Source organism: Rhamphochromis sp. 'chilingali', assembly GCF_963969265.1.
Source record: "Rhamphochromis sp. 'chilingali' genome assembly, chromosome: 13".
In the NCBI taxonomy this organism is placed as follows: Eukaryota; Metazoa; Chordata; class Actinopteri; order Cichliformes; family Cichlidae; genus Rhamphochromis; species Rhamphochromis sp. 'chilingali'.
Window position 1 is genome coordinate 23,439,660 of NC_137940.1, and position 26,942 is coordinate 23,466,601.

General features: G+C 42.2%; 1 protein-coding gene across 5 annotated transcripts in view; it reads right to left on the reverse strand.

Annotated features, from left to right (window-relative positions):
- Nucleotides 1-1,635: 1,635 nt before the first annotated feature.
- ablim3 (actin binding LIM protein family, member 3) overlaps nt 1,636-26,942 on the reverse strand; it is a 46,822-nt gene continuing 21,515 nt past the window's right edge. The window contains exons 3-23 of one of the 5 annotated variants that reach the window (XM_080901304.1): nt 24,513-24,696; nt 19,345-19,460; nt 16,031-16,157; nt 15,790-15,883; nt 13,363-13,450; nt 13,189-13,247; nt 12,959-13,030; nt 10,692-10,853; nt 9,705-9,734; nt 9,454-9,580; nt 8,783-8,878; nt 8,404-8,454; nt 5,521-5,655; nt 5,276-5,346; nt 4,851-5,019; nt 3,708-3,737; nt 3,382-3,437; nt 3,115-3,181; nt 2,999-3,009; nt 2,830-2,910; nt 1,636-2,751 (exon numbers count right to left, since the gene is read on the reverse strand). In XM_080901304.1, the coding sequence (XP_080757430.1) occupies nt 2,638-2,751; nt 2,830-2,910; nt 2,999-3,009; nt 3,115-3,181; nt 3,382-3,437; nt 3,708-3,737; nt 4,851-5,019; nt 5,276-5,346; nt 5,521-5,655; nt 8,404-8,454; nt 8,783-8,878; nt 9,454-9,580; nt 9,705-9,734; nt 10,692-10,853; nt 12,959-13,030; nt 13,189-13,247; nt 13,363-13,450; nt 15,790-15,883; nt 16,031-16,157; nt 19,345-19,460; nt 24,513-24,696 (1,940 nt within the window). In that variant the 3' untranslated portion in view covers nt 1,636-2,637. The remainder of the gene's footprint in view (nt 2,752-2,829; nt 2,911-2,998; nt 3,010-3,114; nt 3,182-3,381; nt 3,438-3,707; nt 3,738-4,850; nt 5,020-5,275; nt 5,347-5,520; nt 5,656-8,403; nt 8,455-8,782; nt 8,879-9,453; nt 9,581-9,704; nt 9,735-10,691; nt 10,854-12,958; nt 13,031-13,188; nt 13,248-13,362; nt 13,451-15,789; nt 15,884-16,030; nt 16,158-19,344; nt 19,461-24,512; nt 24,697-26,942) is intronic. The other 4 variants (XM_080901306.1, XM_080901305.1, XR_013973863.1 and 1 more) reach the window with 4 other exon arrangements.

The window sequence follows — 26,942 nt, forward strand, 5'->3', positions numbered from 1 at the left end:
TCTGTACTTGCCTGGGAGCAGAGTTTCAGCTGGCTATTCTACTTGCGCAAGTAGAGGTTTTACTGTCAAAAGCAGTAGATTTTTTTTAAGAAAGGACAGCCAGATAGGTACAAGGATTTCCGCGCGGCTTCCAGGCAGCTATATAATGGGAATAAAACCTTTTTAAATGGGAGAGAAGTCTAACTCCAAGTTTCTTGTTTCATAGAGGGGACTTGCCTGATAGTTAGCAAATAAAAATAGCAGTAAAGTAAAGGTAGAGTTTTTCATAAAGGGTTTTGACAAAACGGACAACTGCGAGAGCAAGGCACAATCGCACAGGTAGGCATACCATGAGTCACTCTTTGACGTTGCCATGATTTCACAATTCAGATAAGCAAAGTGCAGACAATTTCTAACACAGGCCTCCAGATAGCAGTCTCACAGGACCACTGATCCTAACCTCTAGAAAACTGTTTTATTTTTATTTTATTTTTTTCTGAACACACTATGACAGTGATATCTGTTGTATTGATCTTTTTGGAAAAAATGTGCCATTAAGGAAAACATTTAATCTCCTAAATCCATAGCTGACCAATCAGCATGCATTAGCAGAATGCTAGGATTTGCTATGAGAAAAAAGGAATCATTTCAGACACATGACGAGTACTAGATTCGTGAAATTAATAAATAACACTACTGTGCAATCTTGATCCGTTGGGATTGTTAGGAAAGAGGTGCAGTGATTTATTGAAACATGCAAGCATATGTAGAACTACAGTATATAAGGCAAGAGCAGAGTTTGTGTAATTCCAACAAGCTTGAAAGTCAATATTTGGTATGACCTCCTTGATTCTTCAACACAGCCATAGCCAAGCTTTCTTGTGATTTATTTAGGTAGTCTTCAGGAACTGTTCTCCAGGCTTCTTGAAGGACTTTCGAAGCTCTTCTTTGGATGTTGGTTGCATTTGTTTTGTTCTCTGTCAAGATGATCCCACACTGCTTCAATAATGTTGAGGTCTGGTGACTCATAGTGTTCCATTGTGTGTTTTTCTTTAAAGATGTGCTTTTACTGCTTTGGCAGTGTTTCGGATCTTCATGCTGAAGAATACAAATCTGACAGTACTTTTTTTTCTTTCTTTCATGATTCAATCAGTTTTAACAAAATCCCCAACACCACTGGCTGAAAGGGAGCCCGAAACCATGACAGAGCCTCTACCGTATTATATAGACAGCTGTAGAGGCTGTATTATTCTGGTGTCTTTACCTTACAATGTAAAGCATCTTGAAGTGACTGCTGTTGTGGCATGACTGAAAATGAGTGAAAAAAAGGAAACAAAAAACAAACAAACAGTTAAAACACCCTTCAAAAGGCTGGATAACTATTGCTCAAGACCAAATTACCAGAGAGTCTTTTGAAATAAAACATGAAGAAATGAGGGATGGCTCGACACTGTTGGTACTCTATGCAGTGAGTACTACTGAGCACCCCAGCTGGCATTAACAGGAAGTGAACAGGCTCTGGTGGTATCAGTCTTCATACTTACACAAGCACCTGGAAAGCAAATAAGGGCAGTTGCCTAAAACAAATATTCCACAGTCTATTAAAAGTGTAGCTAGTAAAGTAATAAAAAAGAGGAGGCTGGTTTTGATTTGAAGTTTAATTTTAGTGACAAAAATCAAAAATAACAGTATTCAAAGTCTTCAACAACCCTGGATCTTTGTCGGCACGTTAAATCCTTTGCAGAGTGTTTTATCTGTGAGTGATATAATCTCTGGAGCTACAAAATTATTAGATTACCATTCTAAAAGTATATAAATAAAAAGCAAATGCAAATGGATGACTACAACTCTCATCCTAAAACATTTAGTCATTGTTCTATTGCAACGGGTAGAAAAGCAGAAGGACAGAACCGCCGTGATTGCACATTCTTTTAGGTTATCGCACAGCTGCACAGTGAGATGAATCTATTGGTGATCTTTGACAAGTTTAACCAGAGTGATCTGATAAATTGTACATTTGCGTTCTCAGTTTGGTTTTCATATCTAAATCAATTGTTGTAAACTACAGGTCTCTTAGTTTCTGTGAGAGAGCAAGAAAACAGGGGCACAGGTAAACAACATGCATCCCTAAGCCAAAAAAAAAAAGAGAAAAAAAAGCAAAGCGATGCTCGCAGGCTCACACTCTTTTTCATCTAGTCATTCTCACTGATAAAGTGTCATAAATGATATGCTATACCTACATTCTACTCATTCAGATTGCTGGTGCTGCACAGTCATACCTAAGAGAACGTAACAAATAAGGCAAAGCCAAAATTCTCCTCATTATGTTTTACTACTGCAGCTCTGGTCACTAACGGTCACGCCATCCTTCATCCTTTAGGCTTAACAAAAGCAAAACACTACTGTATGACAGTCTCTATTGCTTGCACCCCACACAAGTTGCACACAAGTTTATCAGTCCAGCGTGCATAATGTCTCTCGGTATCCCAGGAGTCCATCTGGTGGGACCAGAATTTGGTTTATCACGTGAGGGGATGTAGAACAGGTTTCTCGGGCATGGCAGTGTAACTGTGTAGGAGTCTTCGTTTCTATCCGTCCCCTCCTACAGTTAGTCCGTCTCCGACTCTATGGCAGTATTCAACACACGTCTGAATGTTATTAAAACAGTCGCGCCTGTTTTTTCAGTTCATTTCTCTTCCACAGAGCCAGCCGGTCAAACTCTTCCACGGTCATACCGAACACTTGGACAAACTCCTCTGGGGACAGGTGGCGCTGGAAAAACACATCATAGCAGAAATTAAGTCTCAAATTCTAGTCATGGTTTTGGGATTTCTTTGGCCGTTAACTTACTTCCAGCCTGGCTCTGTCTACATCTTTGGGCAGCCTGTTGCGCCCTCTGGTGGTGACGATGAGCGACTCATAGGGGTAAATCTGCAGGATAAAGGAAAGGACACACGCACACATTTCAGATACCCGGGTACAAAAGGAGTGGAATTTCATTATTTTAAAAAAGCCTTACTTTGTGTTCTGCTGGGAGAAAAGAGAGAGAGAAAATGAAATCAGTGCAATTGAAAAAAAGCATGTTAGATTAATTGCTTGGCTCTAATAAGGTGTTTTTAGTTCATATTAAATTACCTCTGCTTCCCCAGTTGACCTCGCTGCCACTGTCATATTGGTACTGGTAGCAATCTGCACTCTGAGGCTGAGGAACAGAGTAGGACAGTGAGATTAACAAGAGCAGCGAGCTTCGGGGAATTAACTAATAAAACAGCTTGAAAGCTGGTCAAAGGTAGTAATGAAAAGTGTAAGGGGCCAAAAGAGTTATTTGAATTAAGCCAAATAATATGTATGATAGAATATGTCACAGCTATTCATGCTTTGCCAGGTTCAGTGTGATCTCACCCGCTGGATGCCGTTGCGGCCATATCCCGGTAGTGAAGCTGACTTACAAACAAAATCTGAAGCAGAAAAAAGAAAACACATCAGCATGATATCAGTCTAGCCATGAGCTGCTTAAATGTTCAGTTGTTTTCATGCATTCTGGCGCCATAAGATGGCGCTCATGCCTAACCTAAAACAAAAAATATCTCCAGATGTGTGCAAATGATGCTGGTCGAAGAAGTATTAAAACTAGCAGGAAAAGATCAATAATAAACTGATGCCTTAAAAAAAACAGCTATTTAAATAAATCAGAGCCACATATTGAAACGCTCTGCAGATGAACTTACCGCTATCGGTGCTGTACTGTGACCGAGGAGCTGTAAAATAAACAGATGATACGATTACCTGTTACAAAAAACAACAATAATAAAACAATAAATGCTGCAGCACATGAGCCTAATCTAAATTCATGAAAAACCTCATCAGGGAAAATAAGTGTAGAGCTTTGACATCAATCTGTCTTTTATAGGCTTGACAAAAAGAGGAATTAAAGAAAAAAGGGGGGCAAGTTCCACATTCATCAAGCCCTGCGAGGAACACAAAACATCAAAGGGGCAATAAGGCCAGGGAACATGCAAGCATCTTTTAAAAAACGAGAAAAATAAGATGCACAAGTGTGCAAAAAACACACTACATGCTTCAACATCTAACTGCAACACCCAAGCTTGCACAGTTACAAGCCTTTGTTGCCTTTCAAACACCACCAGCGAGCCGAGTCCCATTCAGCCCCGCTCACTCCCATTTGAGAAGCGGCTTTAATGAGAGATCTTACCGCTCATAAATAAAACAGGATATGGGACACCAGCTGTGAGAGTGAGAGAATCACATAGATGCAGGGGTAGATGGAAGGGTAGATCCACCCATATGGAACAATTTTGGAGAGAGAAAGCAAAGGGAGCAGGAAAAAACCTGTCTGATAGAGATGAGGTGAGGCTGAATGTCAGAGGATAAAATAACCAGTAGCTTATACACTGTATGAGCAGCGAAGTGCGACTATTACAAAGAGAAACAAGTCGGCATGTGACTTTGTGACATCTGGAATTTCAGCACACCTGGTTGAGCACTCTGTTTCAGTTAGCTTGAAATTTTCTTAATCAGTGTGATCAGATATCCCTCCAACACTGACAGGCCACATCTGCCCCTGCCGCTGGCCTACCACAGCTGTTAAGCACACTCATCATCGTTCCATCTCAATACACCACCCAGCCTCCAGCAGCGGCCGTGACCCTCTGTGACCTGCATCCGCAAACCTCATCGCCCTCGCCCTCACAACGCCGGCGACATACTGAGGCTCATAAAAAAACCCTTGTGGCAACATATAGGGCTGTACAGAAAGACAGTCATAAACCTGCTGAAACAGAAGAAACCAGCAGACAAAAGAGGTGGATGTACTGGGGGTGTGGGGGTGGGTGGGATAGGTGGATCCTTACAGCCATTGATGGTGTTGTTGTACGCCGTGGTGCCATAGCTTGTTGTGTTCAGTGTTTCCTTGCTCCCGCTACGAGAATTCCTCGCGCTGCCCCAGGGGTCGTTGTCATAGGAACCAGATCTGGCTTTCATCTCCTCCTTTAGAATCATCCTCCCGATGCCACTCCCAATCTGCGAGGAAAGAGGGCGAGGAGAGAAGCAGAAGGTGGAGAGGAAACAATGAAGGACGCGTTGTAGAATTAAACGAAAGACAGAGAAAGAGAGCAAGAGAAGCAAATAAGGAGGACGGCACAGGCGCCGTGCGATTAAAAAAAGTGCATTTATTTATTTATGGGTGATTTTCTTTCTTTTCTTTTCTTTTTTTTTGAGGTGGGGACTTACTTCAGTGTGACGTTGAAGAAAAGAGAGAAAATTATGAAGCTCTTACTCTTTGAAGACCGTGACTCCAAGTCTCTTCATCTCCTCCCGTGGAGAAGCGTCTTCTCGGCGCCCGATAGGCTGGGAGAGGAAAAGAGATGAAAGAGATTCCCTTTATGAATTTTGCACTTTTGCGGGGAGCACAGCAACAGTGCGAGTAAATGGATAAACATGACAATATGGCTACAAAATGAACCGCTCTCCCATGTGTGCCATCGGTACACTCTGAATAAGTGAAACAGCAGTGTTTCGTACCCCTGGGGGAGCTGCTGTAGGGGTAGTAGTCAGACTCTGACTGGCTGTATGGCTCTGGAGAGTAGGTAGACAGTCTGGAGGATCTGAGGATGTCCTCACTGGTCCTGCTTTTGGTGGCTGCATCCACGTGATTGTCTGTTTGAATTAAGAGAGAAAGAGGCAGAACCAAAAGAACTGGCCTGTTAGAGGAATAGTTTGCCTGTTCAGTTTATGGTCGGGAGCTAGATGGGAAATTATAAACCATTCTTATATCTGTTAGTTCAATATGATTCTGGAGTCACTAGAGCAGGGGTGGGAAATTAATTTTCCTAAAGGGCCACATGAGAAGTCGGGACTGCTGTGAAGAAATACATCAACAAGCTTATAAAGAGAAAATTAATAATGAGGAGAACTGAGTTCAGCTTATTGGTGCGACCCTCAAAAAACAGTCCCGGTTTCTCATGTGGCCCATTGGGAAAATTAATTGCCCACCTATGTTATTAGAGGGTCATCGCAGCTTAGCACAAAGGCTGGAAACTTCACTATGATGACAATCCTCTGGTTTTAGTAGAAACCAGATATAAACAGGATCTTGCAATACCAGAGTGGAGAAATTAAAATAAATGTGGATTATTTCTTGGCTTGCAGCAGCGTACTCCTGGTGTCTATAAACTACAGGAAAGATATGGTGCTTGGTTTCTGAATGAATTACCCAAACTAGATTGTTAATGAGCTTTAGGGCCTTGCGTTTTACAGACCCAGGCTAGCTGCTTCACCCTGCGTCTACTCTTTCTGTCAAGCTAAGCGAAGATGTTTCCTGGCTTCATATTGAACAGACAGATACTTAACAAGATTGGTATTGATCTTCTCATCTTGCTCTCAGTGTGAAAGGAAATTTCCCAACATGTCAAACTATTGCTTTAAGACGGCACGCACCAGCAGCGCACTAACAAAAACATCTTAATGAGCGTCACAAAGACGTACAGCGATGAAGCGCATTCACTCCACAGCTTCACACTTATGATATCCAACGCTCTTGTCAGAGAAGATCAATATTCCGGCCAACGGCGGGAAAATAGCCGGCATTAAAAAGGGAGTTCTGTTACGGCTCAGCCTGAGGCTCACATTCATTTCACGAATGGTGTGAGGCGGCGATATTGATGCCACTCTGCACTAAAGCATAGTCAACGGAAGTCAATGGGAGTGACATGCGATGTAATGTCGCATAGATCGCTCTTCACTCTGTTAGCCATTAGCCATGCCAGATCCAATCCATGGCCCATTGAATTCCCATGTACACGATGCACGACACCAACACATATTCAGAGCAATATTGAACGCTCTTGATACTTCTGTCAGAGGAAGTATGGCTGCACAACACTGAATGCGAAATACAGTGACACACACGCATGAAGACAAATGAAATTCTGTATCTATTCACTGACGGTAACTGAAACAGTGAAAGGAGGGAGATACTTACAGAGGCAAGGTCACCGGGTAAAGTGGAGCAGAAGGTGGAGGGAAGTGAGTAAAAGTGATTGGATGCAATAAAAGAAAAAAAGAGGTGCAAAGATAAAGGGCAACATTATTGGAGCATCCAATGCGAGTGCTTTGCTACCCACACGGAAGGCATACATGTATATGACTGGGTGCTAACTGATTAGTACATAACTGGCATTTGGCGAACAAAGCAAATCTAAAGTACATGTATCTGCTGTGGCCTTGGGTTTACATGGGGTGTGTTTGGCGCTGACACAAGAGAACATGTTAATCAATGGCTATTCAGGAAGACATGAAGCACAGGGATCAATATCACTGATGTATGAGTTAAATGTCATTATTCAAACAAGGCGAGCTAACAAAGGCTGCCAATTACAGTACATGCTACTTTCTTAATCATGTGTAAAGGACTGCGCGAGGCAGCATCGTGACCAGTGATGTACTAATTTTTAGAACAGAGACACTGACGGGTGACGGGAGTCGACACGCTGCTCACTAACTAACCCCCACACACACACATACACGCACAGCACGGAAAAGCATGCGGGACAACAACAGAGATAAGACTGTCCTCAATCAAGAGGTCTTATGACTCTCAGCTGAAAAGGCCTTTAAAATGCAGTTTAATGAAAGAGACTCTGTTACTGATGCACACTACCCAGAAAGTTCAAGCGCATTTAATTGCTGGGCCTTGTGAAAAAAAAAATCCCCCAAAAAACAGCATCTCGTGTTAACCACACCATCATGCTATCTGAACGTAATAAAGACTTTAAACAACAAGTCTATTTGTTTTCTAGAGCTGGAACACTTGTAACAAATGGTTTAAGCCCACATTAAAAAGAAAAAAAAGAAAAGGCAAGGCCGACAAATAAAAGAAGACTCCACAGCAAATCTAAAATTCTGTTACAAAACAGTTTTTCCAGTGCGCTTTGTTCCATTGTTCTGTTCTATTCTGGTGAACTGTGTTGTCCTCAGAGCCCTCTGTACTCAACGCTTCTCACGCCTGAGCAACCTTCACTTCATTCATGGCCCGTTCCAGCACTATTTGCCAACAAGAACCTGTCGGGAGCTGCATATTCATATGCTTGTGGCATGCACACTAAAACATCGCTCTTTTATATTCACTCAGCGCCGCTAATGCGAGAAGTCTGACTGATCCCCTTCCTCAACTTTGGAACGAGCCGCGCAAGTCAAAACTCTATCCCTTTTGTGCTTTTTCTAGCACTTCTAATCGTTGCTGTTTTTGTTTGTGCAGGCTTCGGTTTCACTGAACAGCTGGAACATCGACACTACTCGAAGCTGAATGGCGAGAGGCCGGTAAACACATCTACATCGGGTTAAACAAAGCATGACTAAAACTGACAGAAGGACAGGCAGGCTAAGGCAGGACTAACTGCACTGTACCCGTTCTCTTATAGATGGGAGGCTTCCTGTAGATGTTGGGATCCCCTGTGGCTGAGGAGAGAAAGAGGAGATGAAGACGTGAAACATGGAGGAGTAAAGGAGGAGAGGATGCGAACTACTGCCAGGCGAGGTAGGAGGGATGATTGTAAAGAAAAGTAAATATGCAGTATGAGGGGAAGAATATGCCAGATTGATTATGTGTTGTATAAATATACAACTTTCACATTTTCACACACGCTCACTCCTGAGGAACTTAATATGACCTTTTTTAAAGGACTTCCTTCAGTGAATAATGGCTGATGAAATCTTCTCTGTGAAGTGAAAAAAGAAATAAATAAATCTGAGACTAGTGTGAATGTGAGGAGATGAGGAGTCCTACCTGGTACATGAAAATGTTTAGGGGGCTGGTTTGTGGTGGGTGTGCTTGGTCGCCCGTCTTGGCTATAATAAGGTGAACTCCTGCCACTCTCAGAGCCTGCAGCCAGCCATGGCCCAATCACAGCGAAGGAAACACGAGCATGAAGGAAGGCATCAGCACATGCAGATGAAAGCCAAACAACTCAAAAGTGTGTTTAAAATTACAAGGTGACACTCAGTAACCTTTCTACTTGTGTAACAACAAAGGTTATTGACTTATCAGCAGCATAGAGGGCTGTTTAGAACTGTAATTAGTAATTACAGCCTCAATGCACATGTGTAAGAGTTAAATGAAATGATAGCCAAGGAGCAACTGCAGCAAAGGTGACAGTCAAGCAGCTACTGTGGCAGATATTTGTCACCAGTACAAATATATTAGGGGCTATTTGTCTTAACTGGTAATGACAGATGGAAATGACAAAACTTTGATCTCTAGTAAAAGGAATAGTTTGACATTTTGCTTTTGTGCAACTAGTTGGACGACACATTTGAGTTTATTCATTGTCTTTATGCTAACTATGTGGCTACAACTTCTACAGGAGCTTCTAATTAAAAGATTATTACTTAGTTGTTATGTGACTTAATGAAGTTTCCAGCAGCTGGTTTCCAAACTTTCTAAAATAGACATCTTACCAGGGTAGCCATAGTGCTGTGGAGAGCGAGGCATGATGGGTGACATGCCTTGGCGACTATAAGTTGGTGAGTCGATGTAGCCGGGACTGGAGCACCGCCTTTGCTTTATATCTAGGCTGTTATAGTCCTAAAAGGGACAAACAAAGCAAGTCAGGTGAAAGACGAGCAAACAGACACACAGCTCACCGAAATGACAACAGCTCACTTGGGTGAACTTTTACTACATTCACTGCTACGTTCAGAGTGTTTACCTGAGAATAGGGAGAGAGAGTCCCAAGTGACTGCAGGGGAGACAGGAAAAGACAATTAAAGTTTCAAATTTTAACGAAATCAACTCATTCAGTTTCTTAGATAACCACTCTGAAGAAGAGGGGCTAAAGAAAAGAAAGTAAGAAAAAAGAAAATAGGGCTTCATGACTTTGTTTTCAGAATACAAATGTAGGAAACAAAAATGAGATTGTAGGACTAAAGTAAATAATTCTGAGAAAAATGTCAGGATGGAAAAAAAATTGTAAATTGTGATTTTTTTCTCAAGATGCTGAACTGAATCTGTGGCTGTAATCCTCTTCCATACCTCTTTCATAGATTTCAAAAGCTGACTGATTAAAACTTTATTGCTCAGTTTCCCAGACACGGAGTCTAGACTACTTTCAGTTTAATTTTTCTTTTCTGTTTTTTCAAAGACCAGGTTTAATCCATTGTCTGGGAAAGTGGCTATTTATCTTCTTTTTAGACTGCAAAATCCAAATGAGGGTTAGCATGCATTATTTCTTGGTTGAAGCTTGCAAGGTTTGCTGTTTAAAACCCAAACCGATCACCTGCAAGCTCTTTCTTCTTGAGAAGACAGATGTGAGAGTGGCATGAAATATAATCAAAATTTTAATCATGAAAACATAATTTCCTGTAAGTATGTTTACATTTAATTGCACATTTGCACTACAAATAACTGGCTGCTATGTAAAAAAAATTAGGTCAAATGTTTTAAACAGTTCACTCATCCACAAAAGACAGTTTGATTGTTTTTCACCTTTAAAAGTACTTCTGTAAACATCACATCAGTCAAATACCAAACAAATATCAATAATTTCTGGGATTATTTTTCAAAAACAGAAAAAAAAAATCGAAAACTAACAAAATATGCCCAATCAAACTGCATGACACCGACTTTTGATCTTCCTGAAAACAGACGAGTGACGAGTGCAACGCTGTGTTTGACCTGGAGTGTGTGGCTGCAGTACCTCCCCATAGCTGTAAGTGTCTAGTCTGTCATCAGAGATGTATCTGTGGTACGGCTGGTATGAGGAGGATATGAGGTCTGGCTGTTGGACCTCATATATGGCTTTGACCTTTGGCAGGGCAGCTAGGTCCTTATAATCTAGGATCTCATTCTCCACTCTGGCCTGGAGAGAGGACACACATACACCCACCAAAAGACAGCGCTACAGCAACAAGACCCGACATCAACCACATGGACAATGAATGAGAACTTCACCAGTGATAGCAAGCAGATCGTGAAACAGTGAGAGCCGTAGAGGGGGGGCAGAGAAAACTTGATGAGGAACACACAGGTACAAACGAACACGCTGCAGGAGCTGACAGCACTATAAGCTGTTGACCTTCAGGATATCAGCATATGTCAGAGAGAAAGCAGAGGAAGCACAGACAGCAGGAGAGAGAAAGAGAGGGAGGAAGCGTGGAGACAGTATGGATGACAAGCGTGCTTACACTGCATTTCCCCCTCATCCATCACCTTAAACAGAAAGGTCATTGATTATGAGAAGAGAGCAGGGCAGGGCAGGGCTGAGCAAGGAGCAGTGACTCCTGCTTGCATGCAGATAACCCCTGACATGCTAATACTGCAGTGATATACAGCAACAATTCAGACAGCCAAAAAGGCAGGACTTACAAGTGCAACTGCTAAGCACTAAACAAAAAATAAGGCCTGGCTGACACTCTGATGTGGTTTTCAGCATAAACACTGCTCAAAAAACTTAAAGGAACACTTTGACAACACATTAGATTGGAGGGGGAGATCATGCTGGATATCTAAACCAACATGGACTCTGTAATGTGTTAGAAACGAAAGGATGGCACATCGTTTAATGGAAATGACAATTATCAATCTACAGAGGTCCGAATTCAAAGATGCCCTGAGAATCAAAGTTAAAAAATGATGCAACAGGCTAGTCCATTTTGATTAAATTATATTCCAGTAAGTCAAAGGGGCACTTAGTAGTTTGTATGGTTTGTATGTTGGGGCAGGCTGCTAATAACATGACAGATGGTGCCTGGAGGATCTCCTTGCAGATCTGGAAGGCACCATCAGGGCATCACTGAGCTCCTGGACAGTCTTTAGATCAGACATTCACGCCAGTGCCATGCTGCAGGTCATTTTGCAGCTTTGAAAGTGCTCATCCTGTTCCTCCTTGCACAAACCAGCAGATATCAGCCCTCCTGATGGGTTAAGGACCTTCTGTGGCCCTGTCCAGCTTTCCTACAGTAACTCTGTCCTGGAACTCGTCCATGCTTTTGAGACTGTGCTGGGAGACACAGCAAACTTTCTGGTACATATTGAGATGCAACCACTGTAGGGTCCAGAAATCGCCTCATGCTACCTCTAGTGGCACTGACCATAACCAAATGCAAAACAGTGAGAAAGCAGATGACAGAAAAAAATATCATTGTCCTCCAGCTGTAAAACCATGCCTGTTTTGAGGGTTGCCACTCTAGTTGTTAATTTCATTAACACTAAAGCAGCTAAAACTGATTACCAACCCCCTCTGATATTTAACTGAGCAGATCAATATCACAGAGGTTTAACTGACTTGATGCTACACTGCAATTAACAAGTGTTCCTTTAATTTTTTTACTTAGTGTATAATGAGTAGAGTGTTTTTTGGTCATTGAATATTGAAAATGAGCATGAAATATCCAGTCAGGTTGAAGACAGTGACACATTGTTTCCACAATTTTGCCATTTGATTTGAAATAAAACTGAAGAGAGAGATTCAGTAAAGGACCGACAAAGCTTTGCAAAAGGAGCAAACCCATTGTTTTGGCAGTTCTTAAGTTCCAGACTTCAGGCGGTCCTTGCAGCCAAAACAGTTTTTTGTCATTAAAGCATTAAAATAATCAGTTTATAAAATGCTTATATGAATTTGAACTTTTGAACCGCCCCCTGAAAACATGGGAATGTGTATAACAATAAATGAAGCAATGCAGTTCAACCCCTTGAGACTAAACGACAGGAGTTCAGTCGCACCGCAGTTGTTTTATTTCAAATCTAATGGGATGTCTGGCACATCAGCAGTGACAACAGAGGTTAAGGACACAGACAAAGTGAACAGGCCAAGGGAGCGAGCAGCCTCTCTTATTTTGTGCTTGACTGTTCAAGCCTAAGCATAGTGCTCGTGATTCTAGTGTAGCAAAGGTGCTTCAAGGGTAGGCTCGGTGGCAGTGTGGCAGCCAAAAGTGACTAAAAGCTGCAGAGTCACAGGTTACTTACACATATAACTCTACTAGGAGAGCCTATTGAGGAGCCCGGGGGAGAGATGGAGGCCTCGGACAGGCGTCTGTGCTGTGGGTTAGAATCAGACAAAGAGGGAGTTAATTCACATAGTGAGGAAGTTTCACTCTATATCTGTGGGCTTCTCTCTGTACCACTGTCAAATGCTCTTAGGACTGTTTCAACTAGTGCTCCGTAAACACAAAGACTGAATTGAAAGTCCAACTCACCCTGAGTCTCCTCTCTGCTCTCGCCGCTTGCTTGCATAACGGGTGCCACACCTCGCATCCTGAGGAGCAAGAGAAAGAGGGCAGTCACACAGTTGCTGGGTGTTCCCCGCATGCCGTGCGTTTTCTAAAATTGGTGAGCACAATCTAAAACATGCATATGTGTGACTACTCGACCTGTCAGGTACATTTCCTCGCCCTCTTTGAACATCATGTTGCAGCGGGCGCACCGAGCGCAGGTTGGATGGTAGTGTTTCCCTCCTGCCTGTGTGATGAGGAGAGGACGTGGCTGAACGTAAATCATCGCCACAAGGATTTTCACAGATTGAGGGCTAATCTAAAAATCGCACCCCGCCTAGCAGAGCAGGTCACTGTTTCCATATGTTTTTTATGCGCTTTATTTGGCCACCGGTAGCCTGAGAAAGTATTAGGAGACCAGTGGATTGCCTGAAGCTGTTTCATCAGCATGCTAGAAACCACCCATTCTCTCCCTATGACATAATTAGAGCAAAGATCCCCGTAGGTCAGTCACATGAGGAAGCATGTGTATGCATGTGTATGTACAATACAGAATCATGTAAGTGAAGGACATGTGAGTGTGAAATATGCCCTTGAACATGCAAGGTGCCTCGAGGGGATAAATCCAAGCACACGGCGCAGCTGAAATGGACACAGAAAAGTGATCACACTCCTGATGTTTCTCACATGCAACCCTGCGGGGCTGATGGCCGAGGCGTGGCCCCATCCCATCACCTCTGCCTTCCCTAAACGCACCATTCGAGAATTTCTATTTATAGAGGCACTGCAGACGAGGAGACCTGAACTGTGTCAGCTGAACTCCCACGGCATGCAAGTTAAAGTGGGTGTGTTTGTGTGCACGGTGAGGTACTTTATATCATTTCAAGCTGCACTGAATCTTCCTGGTGTTCATAAATCGCACGTTTTTACTGGATTTCCAAGAAATCGGTTGCACCTGATGAGCGAGCTCCCTCCAAGAACTCCCACTGTGCAGCAAGACGCTCAGCTGTTTCCGAGACACATCTTAACCGCGCTCCCTATCTGCTCAGGTTACTACGAAAGGGGGAGGATGCAGCACTTCTGTCTGTTTTCCAAGCAGTGGAGCGTTTACTATCGGTGGCCAAACGGTATCAGTTAAACAAATGCTGTTACCATCTCAAATGAGGAACCTCTGTGGTGGCACTAACAGGCTGCTAAATTTATTGCCAAACTGAGACATTAAGTGAAACATAAGAAAGACGGTTTTATGATCCTCCACCCTCCACTTTCCCCCTTTATGTCTCCCCTCCTCCATCTTCTATATAACTACTCATTAAACTAACAACCTTTGGCTGTGTTAAGTTAAAAGGAAGCGCTGCGCTGTGGGGAAAAAAAAAGTCTAATTATCGACACAGATGCAGAGAGATTAATCCGAGTGTTTGACGTCGGACAGCATAAATGAAAACAATACTTTTAAACAGACGTCTGTGCGACTTATTGGTATCTGCCAATGTGCCAATAATCAGCTCCTAAGTTTTTCTTATCCTTAATGAACTGCATTTTGCATATGTAGGGCTACAAACCTCTGCATGAGACTTCCCCTGAGTCAGTCTCGATGCACGCTGCATCTTAAAGAAGTGCATCATTATGTGATCAGAAACTGACAGAAGACCGAATGCAAGCGAGCGCAGATACACATGTTCAGAGAACAAACGACACAGATGCAGTGGGAAAAGAAAGTGAGAGAGAGACTTGCAGCATGAAGGCTGACATGTCCCCATGTCTATAAATAGCCTAGAGAGGCTGACAGTCAGGAACAAAGCACTTTACACCAGCTATTCTGACAGGCGAAGGAGCAAAGGGACAACAAGACCCTGTATGTGCATGTGTGTGTTTGTGTGTGCGTCTGACAAAGTTTTACTACATCTGCTCCCTTTCCTCAAGTCCCCTCAGACGCAAGACGCCCACCAGAGACTCTTCCAAAACATTTAATTAGCATCTGCACTTTATCACTTTCATTATTTCCAGCCCTGCTCTCCTCATTACTCTCCCTTCACTTCTTTCTTAAGCCCAACTCCTAACTCTTTGCTGTAGATCCTTTGCTGCTGACTCCTTCTGCAATCTCTTAAAAAACTGCTTCACTCTGTGCTTTTTTAATCCCGCTTTCTGTGTCTCCCTCTGACATCACCCTTCACTTTTTAGCCTCTGATCTTTTTTTTTAACTCCCTTTTTGTCTCCCTTCTTTTCACAAAGTTGTGCCTCAGTCTAGTTTTTTTTTTAACCTCCTCAGAGTGGAGGGTGGTTTGTGTTCTCTTTGACCTCAAGTAGAAACAGTCAATCTGCTCGGATGTTCTGTCGGGCGCGCTCGACGTGGTGCAGCTCAATTGGTTTCGGTTTAGTAAAGCTTCACAAAATGTTTTATCACCCCCTCAATCTTAAGTCGGTCACTCCCTGAAGCGCAGCCGGGCTTAAACTCCGCAGAGGACGTGCAACGCGGCCGTTCAATTACGATAACGCTGATTACGCTCCGCGATTCACTCCAATTTGGATTTCTGTGCTGCTGCTGCGGTGGGATCATCTAATGTTGACATCTGGTTCCGTTCTCACCTCCAAAACCCTTCCACTGATGTATCTGCTGCAGGTCTCACATTTCACCCCATACTGGGCGTGGTAATCTGCCTCACAGTATGGCACTCCATCCCTGCAACATAGAACATATAAAAGAAACTTGCTTGTAGAGTGTCAACGACACAATTTGCCTTGTCTTGGGGAAACGGCAGATAAAGAAGGACAGAGCAGTTGTTGGGCATTTTGTTTCTCTCTGTTTTCCTTCCCTTTACACACTCACTTGCTGATGTACTCTCCAGTGAGGACCATATTGCACGTCCGACATCTGAAGCAGCTGACGTGCCACTGTTTGTCAAGTGCCAGGAGAGACTGACCCTGCTTGATCTCGGCTCCACATCCAGCACAGTCTGGAGAAAAAAAAGAAAAGGGAAAGGGAGGGAAAGAAAGAGGGACGCAGAGAGATAAGATGTTAAAATGTTGTGGAGTGGTAGAAATTGTAAGAGACAGAGAAAGGCAAAATGAGCCCAAGGACTAAGTGTACATCTTTAAGCACTTTCTGAGCTACTAAGTGCAGTTTTCATCACTGCCACCACCTTAAATAAAACCTACTGTGCTTTTTACACTCCCCTAAGAGGTCCAGGGGATGTGGGAAAGTAACAAAAAGTGTCCGGGTTAAAAAAAAAAAAGGAGACAGGGAGGCAAAATTGTTAAATTAAAAGTTTTTATTAAAATTTCTATCACTAGTTAAACTAAGAGATACGGGCAAGCCGATAAGTAAGGAATGCAACAAAAAGCAGGAGTTCATCACTAAACTGAAAAGTTCATGTAAATCAAAAAAGGGTAAATCAGCAAAGCACACACTCGTCTCCACAGACCACCACACACAGCTCACTAGCTGCACAACCAGCAAGGTTCTCTGATACCAAAGTTCACCTTTCTCTGGCCTGAAGTACATTAGCTTAATTGCTGATTATACAAGCATCGTTTTTGCCCTCAGAAAGATGCTTCAGCAGGTGTTACTGACCAACAGGAGCGTCGGGAGGCTTAAAAAAGGGTCAGCCCTCTGTTTGTTTGTACTAGATGGAGGCTTGGTTTTAGCTTAACCTTTTTGACCCGCTCTGTTACACAAGAGAGTAAGTCACTCTAGGGACCACTCCAGTCTGCTTCGTCAGCCAAGACAAATTGTGTTTTGTAGTGAAAAACTGCAGTGTACAGTGCAGGCTGGGTTTCTGGCGTCCAAATCAATCTTAAAAAGTGATTTAGTGGTGATTGTGCTGAGTGTAAAAGGGCTGGGATTTTAGTCCCAGACCGTTCTTCTACTGAGTCATTATACACTTCTGATTTCAGCCACTGGATGAAATAGGTATTAGATCATCTAAAATTACGTACCAATGTTTGTGATAAAGAGCAGCCAGCTATGGACGCATAAAAATGTACAATAAAGAATGCAGGAATGTTGCTGCTCACCACGGCTTTATCTGTGATGTCAAAGCAGTTTTTTAAATGGTAAATGGTATGGTTCTTCTTCACACAACTTGCCTTATTTAGCCATGCGCACCTGGCTCAGACCTTAAAATACATTCAGTTTTAATTTCATTTTTTATATATATAATTTGTTTTTTGGTGAACGTGTGTGAATACACACTTCTCAAAGTGCAGAAATAGCCCCAAAAAAACTTTTAAAAAAGTAACTGCTTATGACCCAAAACATATAGCCTCATCAATCATGTAAGGTGGTGTGTTTGTTATTGTGTGGGTAGTGTGAAAAGAAAATGAAAGGAGTAGGCGAGGAGGCTGATACGCAACAAAGGTGCCCAACAAAACTGGGGAAGTTTGATTCATGTCATACACACTAAGCTCTTACCCCACTGTAATATATCACGTTAAAATCTTGAATGAAATGAATTCGAATCCACGGTTAATTACAGCACTGTGTAAAAAATCTTATGTCGCCCCTCATTTCTTTATATTTTGCTTCCACTGGTGTATGCATGTCCAGGTTGTACCCCGCCTCTCGCCCTATGACAGCTGGGATAGGCTCCAGCGCCCCCCGCGACCCTGAAAAGGATAAGCGGAAGCGAATGGATGGATGGATGGATGGATGGATGGTGTATGCATGAGAAAACTTTAATAATTACTTAGCTCTGTTTTTTTTCTTTTTTTCCCTCTAAGAATTCTGCAAACTAAGCGTTTATTTACCTTCTTAAATATCCCGATCGTTATGCAAAATGAGGCAGTGCATTAGTGCGTGTGCCCTATTCCGTCCACACACACTGCATCCTCATAAGACAGAGTGATGAACATGTACCTGGGGAGCTGTTCGATTTTTATTCTGCTGAATGGAGCAATTTGGGGAGGACTGTTGTTCACTGCCTATACGCCATCTGTTGTTACTGCACAGCCACTGAGCAGCAGACTGCTGTCTGTATGCTATGCTTAACAAATGATTCACTATCAGTCACTATCCTGCTGCTGTATCATAGTAATTTGTCATTTTAAATAACGAGAAGGAGAAAAATAACTTTACTAATAATCCCTCTGGGAAATTCCTGCATAACAGTTGTGGAGGATTTGCAGAAGGAGGAATTACGCATATCTGAATGAACTGAGGAAGGAGGAGCTCTCTGTGACCTTCGCTGAAATATTCTGTCATTATTAGGACTTTTTCTGAGTGGGCTACTCTTGCCAGCAGGATGACTGTGCAGACTGTGGGAGACTTCCAAGACAGAGCTTAAACACCAACTCCTCTCTGCTACTGCATGTAGATCATCCAGCTCTGGTACCAGGAATAAACCAACCATCTTAAAAAAAAACTTTAGTCTCTACTTCCTGTCATTCATCCTCAGATTTTATCATAGACTGTAAAATAAGATGGATGCAGGTGACATCACCTGTAGGTTTCAAAAGTTCTGTTATGAAGCATCTAGATGAGCGTTAACACCTTTGCCAGCTTGGTCTAACTGCTTGCTCAAACCATGACAAACCATTAGCCATTAGTGGTTTCCTACCACAGATAATCCTAAATTTTAAAACACAGTATGACTGAGATTAAAAAACAGACCACATTTTTTATTCAATCTGACTCGAAATGAGTGACTGACTCAGCAAGAGCTTGTTCACAAGACACAGTTCGTTAGGACTGGAAGTCTTTTTGTAGTTATAGCTATCGCCATCTGGTGCCCTTCAGATAGAATGTGAGATTAAAGCACTTTGACATTAACTTAATGAGTCTTTAAAACAGTCACAAACCCAACATCACTAAGGCTAGATTCATTTTTTATATGCAGTCAAAGATCTAGTAACACACATGGTAGCAGGCTCATGATTCCTGTTAATAAACAACTGTGAGCATGCAGTGAACAAAACCACTAAACCCTGTATGTTGGAAATTGGCAGGTGGATTATGTGTCTGTTTGTGTTGCATAATTCTCAGCTGGCAGATCAACGCGGCAGGTCACTCCGCTGATTTGACAGACACACGATTAGCTAAATGAGCAAAGTAGGCTTCGTGGACATGTCGCATTAGCTTTAGCGCACCGTAGCGCCTGGTGGCCCTAAACAGAACGGACAGAGCGCGGTGGGCGCTGGACTTACGGCTGGGCCCGTGGATCTTGATCGGTTCATTTGACTTGACAAGTGTGTGGGAGCACTGTTGGCACACGCAGTCCTTTCCACTGAACGTCACCCTGTCTCCGATTGGAAAGGGTTTACTGAGGAGGCAAAAAAAAAGACAGACAAGAGAATTAGAAAGCGGAGCACAATGGGCGTTAAAACGCCTGCAGTAATTCTGTGTTTACATCCAAGTCTACTGTATTCATTGAAATAACAAATGGGTGCTGGCAGAGACATGATTCGGTGATAGACAGGCCATAATCCTGCTGACACAAGCTGAATGCGGTCCGACATCCTCTATGAAACTGAAAATACATTTTCATTGCACAACAGTTTGCAAATGAAAATACATTTGCAAACTGTTGTGATGATGAGTTAATAGGATGCTGATTGTTACAGGAGCACCTGGCTGCTCTGTGATTAAAGAGGCGATAATGCGACAGGCTTCTGAAAGGAAAACTGGCTCTCTCAGTGAGAATAAAAACTTATTAGGGAGACTTTGTGGAGCGCATACTAATTTTAATTGCCTATTGCTCTCTCAGTCTAGCCATCCAGCTTGCCCTCCCTACACTGACGCCACCAGGTCACCATTTTCAAGGCTTCAAAGAAAGAAAGAAGAGCAAAAACATGTGCCTGCTGACAGGCGGAGAATATGACAACCAGGCAACACCAATGAAATCAAATTTGCCACATCACGATGCACTGTTTTGACTCGCTTTCCTCTCTTTTCAAAGGAGACAGATTGATTTCCTTATGACCAGGGACGATATGAGAATGAATGGGGAGCTAAAAGGCTTAGAGAAGGCTGTGTAAAAAACATAGATGGCAGTAATCCTTTTACTCCCCCACCGAGCCCTGGAGCCGGAGCCAAGACCCAGAGGGAGGCTTGAGTCTCCAGTAGAGGCCCCAGTCAGCACACATGAGTGCAGCACACCCATGTAGTCACTTAAAGGTGCTCAGACCATGTATAAAGTCTTCTCTCTCTGTGTGTCTTTGCTAACAACATATTCGAGACTTGCTCCTCTGTGCATTTATTTTATTCACAAAAGGGCACCATCCAAACATGAGAGCTGAGCTGCAGATACACAAATTATGCAACAAAAGCTATGGTAAACACAAGCTGCTGGAAAGTGATTTCACTAAGGCTTTATTTTGAATGTCACTCTTCGGCTGTTCCAGAGGTTAACTGCACATTTTAAAATTCAGACATGTGTCCATGCGAATATTTGTGTCCAGCTCCAAGCACGACAGACTAAATCTCTTCTACATGTCTGAACATAGCATTCACATTGTATAGTTCAGCAGAACGAAGCACCAGAAATGCTGTGATGGTGCAGAAAAGCATCTCCGCGCATTTGTGACCTTGTCTTTACCTGTGTGTTGCTCTCACTCCCTCAAGACACTCTTGCCTTGTCAGCCCTTTGCAGCGCTTTAAAAATTTACTCTGTTTACATATTTAATGCTTTCTTTTTCTTAACTGGCCAAAAAAGTAAAGCTATTTCTGGCTTTAGGGGTATGTCCTCTTGCTTTGATCACCACTGCGTTAAAAATACGTTCACGTGTAAAAGTGAAACTTGCATTCGGACTCCATTAAAGCTGAAGCAGTGATGACAAAGAAGTCAAAGTGGAATAATGATGAGGAGACAAAGGAAGAGAGGGCGATGTGGCTGATGATTAAAGAGCGCAAAGATTATTATTTGTGAATAATGCGAATGACGAAGAAGAAGCAAGAGCAAAGGAGGTGCGTCCAGAAGGAAGACAGGAGTGAAAGATGAGGGGAAGAAAGGACGTACAAGATGGAACAGTCAGCAATGTGACAGGGGGCAGACGGAGCACGAAAGAAGAGATTCACCCTTTGGCTTCTTGCTGTCTCTTCTAGTTTACTCCACATACACTGACAACACATACTGTCACTGCCAGCGCTGCTCCACTGCCTGTCTCTGTCCTGCTGGTATCATTTCAGTTTTTTGGAAGGGGGGGGGGGGGGGGGGGGGGGTGTTGTTTTTTGTCTTTTGCCCACAGCTGCTGGGTCAGAATGTGTGTTTATCAGGCAATGTCAAGCAGATACCCGACAACAATCTCTACTCTACTGGAAGACGATACTATAAGTAAGCTAAAAGGCTGCTCGCTTATTCACAAGGAGGCGCCACAGCAGGTAACTCTGCATGTTTGATTTGTCAGATTTTTTACGCCCTGATGCCCTTCCGAACGCAACCCCGCAAGGGATTTGTGTCTTCTCCCAGGATCAAAGCAGGGATCTTTCGCTTGTTAGGGGAATGTGTAAACCACTACAATATGATTTACTCTGGATACTGTTAGTAAAGATCCTTATAATGTAAACAACACATTAAAAACCAGTCAGCAAGTGAGAGGGTGCAAATGAGAGACAGGTTATCCCATATATGCAGCATGCTCTGAAGCGAAAGCGAGGGACACGGTTAAATAAAATAAAGAAAGGAGCCAACATTGATGCTGAGATTTCATTCTGAAGGAGCTTCACATGAACACTGATGGAGTTCATAGGAGAGATGACCTACTTTTACTAAACCTAAATGTGCGATACACCAGGTCAGCTTTCTATCTTTCCTACACTTGAGCTTTCCAATCACACATTTGCTGACATTCAGAAGATGAATCATGAGTTAATTATTAAATCCTCCATGAAAAAAGTCAGTCAATTAGCCAATTCTTGTTTTTAAAGATGCAACTTTTGCTGCGTCACTTCAGGTCTTGAGGCTGAAAATAGTGACTCATAGCCGAAAAGTAAAAAACAGTCATGCGTTTCTTATTCAGTGCCTCCACAATCTGTTTGCTATTTCCCGTCGTCTCTATCATGCTGTTCTCTAACAAATTACTAATGAAGTCTCACAGAATAGACTGAGAAAAGCACAGATACTCTAAAGAAGTCAACCGGCAGTTCTCACATATCTTTTGTGCAATACATAAAGCAGCATGCTGAGTGCATGCTGCAAATAGTAGCTACCAATAACAATATTATACTGTTTATTTGTTATAATCATACATATCCAATTCCAAGCTAATCCAAAATAACTAAGGTAACTGTTGCATAGGCAACTTTTAATCACATGAAATTTGTTTATTTATAAGGAACCCCATTAGCTTCCACAACAGTGGTTGGTAGTCTTCCTGGGGCCCAAGCCATCAAATACAATCAAATAAAATGTTACGCAATAAAGTCGATGGAAAATATCCACATAAGTGATAATACATTTTCTGTTTTGCAATAACTGGTTAACATTGCCTAGCAGATGAGGACAGCATTTTGCCGGTAATGAGCCAGACATTGTTATGTCATTTTGAATCAGTGGAAACCAAAGCAGAGCAAAAAGAGACTCTGTATCATCTTTACATCTTCCAAAGTGGCCAAATATAATATAATATAATATAATATAATATAATATAATATAATATAATATAATATAATATACATTTCTCAAGATAACTACAGCGCAACCTAGAGCATAATTTGGGTGAAGGGCCATTAGGTGATCACTGTGTCCATGTTTTGCCAAAAATACACTAATACTCTAGGAGGAGTGACAAATTGTGTGCAAATGATGAAAGTGACCTTGACCTTGGGCAAACTGTGGGTGAAGGCCCCTTAAATGGTAAATGGCCTGTATTTGTATTAGGGCTGCCACAAACGATTATTTTGATAGTCGACTAGTCACCGATTATTTTTGTGATTAGTCGACTAATCAGATCATCATCCATTGGACGTACAGCGTACAGCTTATTGCACCAGCAGCATCTGGTCTTATATAACTATCATTAGCTTACAGCTTGAAGTGTTTGTGCTAACTAAAAATAAAGACAAGATGGTAGTTTATTAATTTTTAATGAAATTTGCAGATTGTTTCGGTGAAGTTTAATAAACTCCTTGCTTTCTAAAATATAACAGGACACCGGAGTATATTCTCCAGCGTCTCACACTTCTGATAATCAGCTGTCTGCTTGACGTTTATTCAGCTGTGTAAAAACTATAACTTTAATCTCAGCCAAACCGATTTACTCAGGAACAAATAAAATACTAAAGAAAGCCAAACAATAACATTTTTAAGTTATCTAAGTGACTTATATATATGTTTAACCTGACTAGCGAAAGACGGCGGTGGGTTTGAAAACGATTTGCCGGGAGTCCGGTGTTCTCACGGCTCTAGTTAGCCTTGCCCCTGCCTAGCTAACGAGCTAGTGGGTAACAGACGTCTCCGAAAACGTCGGAGCGCTTTTGAAAATATGTGGTGTCTTGATAAACTGAGCAGATATTTGAGGTTTACATAGCTACATTCTCGCCTGAAAATATGTTAAACGTTTATTTTGTGACCCAGAAAGAATAATAAGAGTAAAGTTAAAACTAACTAGCTGCCGCCATTGTTGACAGCTGCGCTATGAATTCTGGGACACAGCTTCTTCTTCTTCGGGGTTTAACGGCAGCTGGCATCCTTGTACATGCAGTGCTGCCATCTTCTGTTTCAGTCCGTTATTACACTCTTAAATCCTACTACTCATTCCTGCGTCCTTTGTGATCTTACAAAGCTTCAAACGATGCGTCGACTATTAAATTAGTCGTCGACGATTTTAATAGTCGACATAATCGTGACTAGTCGACTAATCGTGGCAGCCCTAATTTGTATAGTGCTTTACTTAGTCCCTAAGGACCCCAAAGCGCTTTACACTACATTCAGTCATTCACACACACATTCACACACAGGTGATGGCAAGCTACATTGTAGCCACAGCTGCCCTGGGGCGCACTGACAGAGGCGAGGCTGCCGGGCCCTCCGACCACCACCAGTAGGCAACGGGTGAAGTGTCTTGCCCAAGGACACAACGACCGAGACTGTCGGAGCCGGGGCTCGAACCAGACACCTTCCGATTACAAGACAAATTGCCAACTCTTGAGCCACGATCGGTCAGATAAAATTCTGACCACTACTGTAGGACGACGAGCAATTGTTATGACTTTTTGTGGACAGATGGACGGAAGTCATCAATCACTTGACCTAAAATTCATATTTCAGAATAAAGTTCTTGCGCTCTTCTTTAGTCTTTTGGGTGCACATAAACATCATCAGAATACATACTTGTATATAGTATTGTGTGTGTGTTTTGAGAAGGAATATACATACCTGCAAACACTGCAGACAAAGCACTTGGGGTGGTACGTGCGTCCCAGAGCAGAGACCACTTCTCCCGTGATGAAGGTGTCACAGCGGTCACAGCGTGTACCATACAAACGCTGATAGTCTGCTGTACAGATGTATTCGCCCTTCTTCTGGAAGAAGCCAGATTGTGCTAAATCACAGTTACACACTGTGGACAGAATGGTGAGAGACAGGAAAAGTGGGCCATTGGAAACAGTAAGGCATACAAAACAGAATTCTATATGTCTGTTTTTATTTCTATTTTTGGTTTTCCGCTTTAAGAGAACACATTTTTCTTTATCTGTCATCTGCTCTTTTTCTCTGTTTTGTTCCTCTACCAACACATGTTTTTTTTCAGTCAGCACGTTTTTCATTCAGTCTGAGCGCCCTCCTTTTTTACCTGTTTGTGTGTGTATACGTGTGCTTGGTTGTGCTGTGTGTGTCTGTTTGTCTTCACACACGGCTGCTAGGGAAGTTATTCAGTTCCAGACAGTGGTGAGCCAATTTGCAGTGATGGGAATATAATTATATAATCAGTGGAAAAGTCATTTTGTGCTAAACAATGTGAAGAAGGAGACAAAACAACAAACCACAAGCTCCCAACATCATCAGGACATCCACTACGGTCTCATTACATTTCACTGGAGAAGACATCAACATTTCTTGCTGTGTATGCACAAGGTAAGTGCTCAGTTTGTGTATGTGTTTCTATATATTGTGGATCCTAAGCAGACAGTACGTGCTACAGCCCTTTGCTGTGTAACTGAGAGGGAATTCCAGTGGGTGTAACAATATAGCCAAGAGGCATTTTCACAGATCAGCGGCCGGCGTGGTCTCTAGTTTCTTCCTATGCAGTTAACCAACAGAAAAGGCTGACAATTACTGGAACATCTGACTGAAAAAACTATTATTACCTGATACATATTGCACTAATAAAGGTCATTAGAGAGGTACTTGTATAAACATTTTGGGTTTCTTTTATTGTTTTAGCCAAATGAGAAATTCTTGAAACCAACATAAAGAGTATTTAAACCTTTGCCAATGCTGAACTTCACCCTCTCTTTCGGCATTATAGCTTTGACCCAGTAATTACTCATTTGCTGACACGGGCACTGTAATTAGACTTCTGTATAGTATACAATTATCATGTAACATAGCAGCAACCACTATAACAGTTCAGATGGCAAAGCTTCAGATGGAGCCAGCCATCATTCTTATCTAAACACTTCTCACTAAACATTGGTCTAATATCAAATAGGGGTCTTTTTTCTACATTCATAACAAAACCTGAATCGAAACCTGATGTTTTTTTCCCCACATTTCAGTGTGAACACATGTCCATACACATCAGACTGAACTCAAAATGTCAGTTTGCATGTTTAAGGTTGGTAATGTCACAAACCATAATTTAATTCTAGTTGAATTTCATGCTTCAGGCTGTTTGTAGAAGTCTTTCCTTGCTGCTTTATAGGCTCCCTTACAGAATCCATATGTGTATCCCCAAAGCAAGTGAGTTGTGTGCTTATATGCACATAGCAAAGGAGTGGTAACTTAATTCATTATTCATAACAATTGATTATTTCTGACTCAGAGACTCAGTGTACAATCTGTGTTTTTCTATATCTTAGACCTTTACAGTCATGTGAAAAAGAAAGTGACTTTATGCAGTTCTGTGCATAACGGAAAAACTAAGTAAACCATTACTGCTTCTACAGGCCTCAAGAGGTTAAGTATCACCAGATTTCTTCTATATGCACTTGAATAGGTGATCATATATCAAGTGTGACCTCCTCTATGAAACCAGAAGTTGTGACAGTTTGCTGTTTAGGAGCATTCAGATGTGTCTTAACACAATCCCTAAATCTTCCCATCGAGAGGTCAGACTTTGCAATGCTCAGTGGAACTGGAAAAAACAAAAGCGCTACATCTCAGACTTTACAGACCTCAGTTAGCATTTTAGATCTTAAGTTTCATGACAGTACAATTTGGACCTGGGCACACAGCCGTTACTGAGCTAATCATGAACTCCTCTTTATGCCAAAGTATTCTAGACTCAAATGTGAGGCCATCTGTCCTATAGCTGAAGCTTTACTGAAACTGGATCATGCAACAGGACAGTGATTCCCAAGCACAGCAGAAAATCTACAACAGACCACCTGAAAATGAAAGAAACAAGGTGCTACAGTGGCACAGTCAAAGTCTAGACCTCAATGCTGTGGTGCATAAACAAACAACTGCAAACCTCAATGAACTGAAGCATTGTTGTGAAGAAGAGGGGGCCAAAATTCCTCCAAAACAACAATTATTCCAAGTGCTAAAAGTGGTTCTACAAGATACTAAATCATGACGTGTAGTTAATTTTCACAGGAGTGCATAGAGTCCCGTGAAAGTAGCTAATAACATGTAGCAGCAGTT